The sequence below is a fragment of the Aptenodytes patagonicus genome, chromosome 7 (assembly GCF_965638725.1).
Source record: "Aptenodytes patagonicus chromosome 7, bAptPat1.pri.cur, whole genome shotgun sequence".
In the NCBI taxonomy this organism is placed as follows: Eukaryota; Metazoa; Chordata; class Aves; order Sphenisciformes; family Spheniscidae; genus Aptenodytes; species Aptenodytes patagonicus.
Window position 1 is genome coordinate 30898072 of NC_134955.1, and position 7149 is coordinate 30905220.

The 7149-nt window shown below is 43.4% G+C and overlaps 1 protein-coding gene across 1 annotated transcript in view; it reads right to left on the minus strand.

Moving 5' to 3' along the window:
• EHD4 (EH domain containing 4) overlaps positions 1–6858 on the minus strand; it is a 32508-nt gene extending 25650 nt beyond the window's left edge. The window contains exon 1 of the mRNA XM_076344653.1: positions 6612–6858. Coding sequence (XP_076200768.1) covers positions 6612–6847 — 236 coding nt within the window. The 5' untranslated portion in view covers positions 6848–6858. The remainder of the gene's footprint in view (positions 1–6611) is intronic.
• Positions 6859–7149: the final 291 nt, after the last annotated feature.

A 7149-nucleotide genomic window follows, 5' to 3' on the forward strand; every position in this document is an offset into this window, starting at 1 on the left:
AACTGCCACTTTTCAAAAACAGAAGCAGACAACCCTGCTTAACCTTAAAGCATGAGTGCTATTGTCTTCATTCACAACAGCACCATCTTGAAAATGTTCACATCAAGACTAAGACCAAATTGTTTTCAATTATGCTGTAATTTGACATTACAGGAGCATTAACATTCTCCAATCAAGTCATCTCGTAATTATTAATTCCATGGGTTCCAAGTCACCCTGGAATTCTTAAAAAAAAAAAACCCAAACCCCACAATTTTAACCAAGTACAATTTAACTTTTTACATAATCAAAGCTGGATTTAAATGAGAATTCTTCTTCAGGCATAAATGATGGTCCCGCATTCAATGACAGCACTAGTTAGGTTTGAGCCCATTATATTAACATTGGTCTTTGAATAATAGGTTTGTTCTGGCCCTTAATCCAATAGCACTATGCCTGTTCTGCTATAATTTCATAACCAATATTGATTTGAGAGGACTTGCAGGCTGCTTTTGCTGCAAAAACCATTCTACAAAGTATCTGTACTTGCTGAACAATCTCTGTTTGTCTTTAAATTCAATACCCAAACATTCACAGACTTTATAGATCAGTGCACAGAAGCTAAATTTAAGGAACTAAATATAGAATCATAGAATCATAGAATCATTGAGGTTGGAAAAGACCTCTAAGATCATCGAGTCCAACCGTCGACCCAACACCACCATGTCCACTAAACCATGTCCCTAAGTGCCTCATCTACTCGTCTTTTAAATACCTCCAGGGATGGGGACTCCACCACATATATACTACACATTTCAAAGATCTCTTTCACTAGCCTTAGCAAACTGGCTCAAATCAGCTCAACCTTTGATCTGGGAGGCTTAAAGCATAAACATTTATTTACATGTGATTTCCTGCGGCTTTCTGCTTCCAAACAAACAAAGGAAAAAAATGCCAATGCTAAAAACTGTGGGAAGGGAAGAACACAAGAACAATCATGCCAGAACATGCCAAAGTCGATTTGTTCTACTTCTAGAATAAGCTGTACCTAATGCACAGTAACAGGGAAATAAAACTAATCCCTCTCCAAAAGCAAAAAAAACCAACACTCAAACCTCTCCGCACATGCAGGAGTGTACAATGCAGCAGACCCCTCATCTTTACGAAGTAGATCATGTATCAAAGCAAAGACAAAACTCCTTTGATAGTTCAGCAGTTGAAGCCTTTATGCATGGAAACCCAGGACTTTCAAGTGTTGTAGCAAACAGCTAAACACCTGAAACACTAAAGTGTGTTCCTGCCTCCTCACAGAACACCATGGCAGACTAGAGCCCTCTAAAACAGGATGCAAAGGCTAACTCACAAGAGCCACTACCATTTTTCACTAAGGCCATGCTGGACTTATCCACAGCACTGATTTTGAAAGATAAATTATACTTTTAACTTCTAAAATAAGATTTTTAACTTGCCACAATAAAATGTTCTATTTCAAAGTCTCTCAAGCCTGCTTTTCCTCACTGCCCTTCTTTTAAAAGAGAAAGGATAAGTCACTAAGTTCTTCTCTTGATATGAATTGTCATTCCCAGACTTCTGCTGACAGAGGCAGCAATTCATAAGGTGGCGACACATATGACAAGAAGCTCCTAGAGCAGCAGTAAAGAACACTGTATTGAATCAAATGCACACAAGAGAAGTCCCAGATCCCAGGTCACAGAAAACTACACGATGGGATCTGAATGCAGGATAGGACACATCCAGTGTAATAGGATAAGTGCTATCCATTATAAGCTCATGAACCTGCCAGGCATGGTTATGGACATTCAGTGGTGGTGGTCTTTCAGATGACTAAAAAAATAATCTCATGGCCTGCTCATGAAGTTGCTGCACATGTAACACTTGCAGAATTTACAAAGAGTTGGAAGTACGGAGCACCTTTCAGGATTTCCAACATCTGTATTTTCAGCTCAGAACTCAACAGCGCAAATTCAGATTAGCTGCTTATTTAAATGACTAAACAAGAATAAAGTGCTACTGAACTGCAATGATACTTCCAAGTTAGTTTCACAGATGCAGCTTTAAAAACCAGGCTTTTATAGTGATAACAATCCAGGAAGGCAAGATCTCCTTCCAAATACCAAGTCCCACCCAACAGTCACAGTGCTGAGCCTGGTACACCTATTCAACAGACACAGGAAACACTTTGCAAGGCAGGTATTTTCCATTAAGACTGGCTCACAGTTGCACATCAAGAATCAGTACAGACTGAAATAAACCCTAGTTCTTGAGCACTGGCTGTACAACCTATATCACACTTCCCCTCAGCATGAAAATATCAGTTTCGCTTAGCCACACAAAAGGGATGAGTAGTCTTCTGTAAAGTGAAAAGCTGCAAGTGTTTTTCTATAGTATGCTACATTAACACAGGAAGATACCTGGATGTTTAACATCCGCAACTGCACGTCCTTCTCAGGAATTTTCAGCAGAAAGGGAGTTCAAAAAGGTTCACAGGAAGAATGCTTAAAAATAGCGAACATCCCAAAGACAATCTAGATCGAACAACAGACATCCTGTTGACTCTTCTCCCTTTGTTTTTACCTGGGCTATAACCTTTCTGCTTTGCCAATAAACATTCATCTATGTTCCTTTGCAAGATCTATAGCCAGACTATGGGAAACTGGTTTACAAAGTTCCAGAGATAGCAAAGATTACTCACAGTTTGGGATACTGATAATCATTGGAAGTCTAAATGCTTTAGCTAAACCATACTATAATGCACACAGGTGAGCTGGACAGAGCAGCACTGGGCAGGGATACCATCTGATGCATGGGAAGACAAACTCAAGTCTCCTTTCATAAGGCTGCTCACCTCCATAGTACATACTGCACCAAATCCTCCACACCTTTTTTTTTTTTAACACAACAGAACTAGCACATTTGCTTTAATGTAAGAATTCTGCTCCAAATAACTCAAATAAAACTTTCATGTAGAGCTAGTAACAAAGAAGTTTCAGCTTTCACCTGAAGAAATTAAGAGGGACCTTTTCCCCCCAGAAGAAATAGATGCAGCCCATTCTTGCCATACAAGCGATTGCATGCTACTTGCAGACTTCAGGTATTATGCATACAAAAGGCTGCTTTCACAAAACCCAGCTCTGGCTGAGTTAAATAGAAGGAAGTTTACCATTTTAACCTCTGAGTAATACCTCAGAGCAAAGTAAAAGCACAGTCTGGCAAGCTGATGAATTTACTTCTGTTTTTCCTCATCTTGATAAGTTCTTTAAAAAAAAAAAGTCAGTCTCTTACACTTTTAAAATAGAAAAGTTATTAATAAGTTAAACATTATTAGACTAGAAGTTTAATTCATTGTTAGAAGGAAAGAAAAAGGTCAGCAACTACAAACTTGCACTGACCAGCTCCTTTCTATTTCCCATGCACTACAATTCTCCTCTCCTGTCTCTGCTTTCCCCATTTCTTCCTCTAAAGCAGCCAGGAGAAACTGAGAGAATTACGGAAGCTGCAAGGCCAAGCAGCTCACATGCAAGATACGCATTTGGCTCTCACCCATCCTCCCACCCCATTAAAAACAATCAGAGAAGTATTAGCATTTGGGCCTGGATATATTTGTTTGAATTGTCAGCATTGTCAAATACTTGAATAAAACAATATCAGCACCTTAGAGAGCAAACTGGCTGGTTTCACTGCATTGTTCCAAGTGCAAAGAGGATAAACAGCATCAAGTGAAAAACCAAAAGAGCTGAGAGAAACCTGGAAGCGTTTGTTTGTATATCTTACTCCCCAGGGACATTCAGTCATTGCTAGATCAGTGTTTTCCATGAAGACTCAGTGGAAGGAACTGGGTGGATGTGGATGTGTCAGAGGTATGAAAATGTGAAGTTTGCATGGTAGTGTCTAAATCAAAGTAAACCCCAAATGACTATTTGTCAGCTAAACAGAATTGTTACGTTCATCCATAAACCTAATACTAAACACTTAAGTAGATCTAGTATGCCCTCCTGACTATGAAAAGGAGAAATGTGGAACAAAAAGCAGTTTTAATTAAGATTTAAAGTAATCTTTGCTTGTTAAAAGGCTAGCGGGGAAAAAAAACCTATAGTCCAACTTCATTCTAAGGGAAACTATCTATAATAAACCCAGAATTATAACAATCTTGAGAGTGTATGACATTTTTCCATGGGAAATTTCCCCTACCACAAGGGAAATTTATTTGTGGCTGACCTAGACATTATAATATTTTCCCATGTCTTCTTCTATGTCTTGCCTTCAGCATACAAGCACTTCTCTTTTGCTTTTCTCTCTCCTCTAAATTGGATTTTGAGTTGCAGTCACTGTGACACTATTGTCTAAGTTGCTGCCCATCTTGAATGGAGCATTTTCTCATGCTGATTCAGCCAATTATTATGTATTCTATAGAGAACGCTGATGTAATGAACGTTCATCATGGTGAGGTCAGACTGTGGTCCTTTAGAAACAGTAACAGCTGTTCTATTACTGATTGGGGCTCAACAGTCAATTCCCGTCTTCTCCAATACCTAGTAAGGGATTAAACCACTTTGCAATCTACCTAAAATGGGGACAGGAGAAAGGGGTAAGTGGGTGAAGAGAAGGGACATCACAGTAGAAGTCACCTCCTCCATCGAGTCAGGTATTTTAATAAAACACATGAGAAAACATCTTTGAAAACTTTATCTCTGCCAAATTTGTCTGGGCATGTTCGCCCAGCAGTGACCAATGCTAAAAAAAGCTGGAAATAGCTGTAATAAATGATACTTCTTTTCTCATTCAGACTGTACATTAGTATCAATCAACCCTATCGCTCAGTATTTTATGGTTAAGGTGATCATAAGTTACACTCACAAAGCAACAGTACCAAAAATACATCTAAGGCACTGCAAGGAATATTAATGTTTCTACATGCAATATTGACTTGCACTCCAGTCAAATATGGGCAACTGTAAAGGACAGAAAAGTTGAATGTCCATAAATCAAGAACGTGTGTTCTCATCCAAGGTAAACACTTACAGGAGGGGAACAAAGTTTCCTATGAATCACAAATGACACAGCAACTCAGCTGACAGGCAGAACAGGTTCTGGTATGTACGTATTTGGGACCGTTCCGTCTCCATATTACCCATGCTCTCACCATCCCCTGTCCATAAGCCAGGTAAGAACACATCTAGAAATATATACAGACTAACAATGCAGCTGTACTTTTAAAGAAAATGAATCAGCATGGCTAAAGAAATGTTAGGAAAACCCAAATCACCCACTTTAAGTGTTTGCAGGAATTCAGTAATAATCGGTAAGGAACCAAGTTCAACTTTAAGCTTCCAATTAGCTAGTTGTAAATTCAGAAAAAAAAACATGATTAGCTCTGTAAACATCTGAAAAGCTCTCAGGTGAGTAAAGGCAAACATCGCTCTTCAATGGAGAAGGGAGGTAGGTCTTTCACACTGCAGAAAGAAAAGTCTTATGGCAAGGCTGACAGTAACCTTTGGAACCGAAAGAGAAACATTTGTAAAATTTACAGAAGGACTATAATGACTTTCAGATACAATACGTAGGTCAAAATTTGATCCAAGTGACCTCTCAGTGTCTTTTGCAGAGTTTTGTATAACCTTAGACTGATTTGTAAGGGGCATATGAGAGGCAAACACACTGAAATATATGCAAAATATTCACAAGCTTGTAATACCCGAGGCACACTTCAGCTTCCTAAAATCAGTTACTAACCAACTTAGCAATAAGACAGGCAGGAAAGACAGAAAATACTACAACAGCAGCAACGTTGTTAAGCTGCCTTATTAGCGATATTGCTCATTCAATGCAATTGACCGAAAGAGCTGAGGGAAAAAAAAGGTCTTTCCAGATACCACGTGGTTTTTGCCCAAAACTGCTGTCGCGTTTCTCTCTTATCTTCACATCCGATCTATGCATTAAACTACTTTTGGGAAAGAAGGGGGAGGAGATAAGGTTAAATGGTCTGTGACGGCCGAGGCAGTCATGCCGTTTTAACTCGAAGTGCCTATTTTTCCTTTGAAATAATTTAGAGATTAAAAAAAAGTTAAGAGGAAGTAGACAGCGACGTTACACTTTCTCAGCAGAACATGAAATCGAAATAACATTCTTAAACAGGAAGTTGGCAGGGGAGTTACAGAGCATGTAACAGGCCGGGGAGCGGCACCCATCCTCGACACGGCATGGGAGGCACCCGGGTAAGCCCCGCTCCTCGGCAGGGAGGCGCACAGCGGCCGGCGGGCTGCCGCCGCTACCCCGCGCTCCCAGCAGCCAGACGCCAGCCCTGCCGACCCCGCTGCGGGGCGTTAGCCGCCTTTCACCGAGACGGGCGCTCCCCGCTCCGCGGCTCGGCACGCCGTAGGGGGCGGCCAGGCTGGGCGGCCGCTGCCCCGCACGGGAGAGCTCGCCGCGGGGTGAGCTGCTAGCGCGTAGGTATTTATCGCACAGCAGAAACGCCCTGGGCAGATGAGGGAGGATCACCGAGCAGGCGGCGGGGGCGAGGCGGCCGGGGCGCTGGCCGGCGTTCTCCGAGCGGGGCCGGGCGCGGCGGCGGCGGCCTCGGGAGAAGGAACCGCGCAGCACCGGGGGGCGCCTACCGGATGAAGGTGGTCTTGCCGGTGCTGTACTGCCCCACCAGCAGCACCATGGGCTTGTTCTCGAAGTCGGCCTCCTCCAGGGCGGGCGAGTGGAAGTCATGGAAGCGGTAGTGCTCCTCCAGCGGCAGCAGCTTGCGGAGGTAGAGGTCCCGCAGCCCCCCGGTCACCGTCTGCACCACGTCGCTCCCGCCGCCGCGCTCCCGCCCGCCGCCCTGCTTCCCCAGCCAGCTGAACATCCCGCCGCACTGCCGCCCGCCCGCCGCCGCGCCTCTCCTCTCCTCTCCTCTCCTCTCCTCTCCTCTCCGCGCACGCAGCCGCGGGCGGACAGAGCCGGCCCCGAGCCGGCCCCGGCGCGGGGGCGGCGCCAGCAGCGCTGCCCGCGCCGGGCTGGGTGGCGGGGCTGGGCAGCGCGCCTCTCCCCTTGGGGACTGGTGGGTTTCTTGGGGTGTTGTGTTTTTGGTTTGTTTTTTTTTTGTTTTTTTTTTTTTTGTGGGGGGGGGATGTTGTTCTTTTTTCAGAACTGGAGGATTTTTTTTTT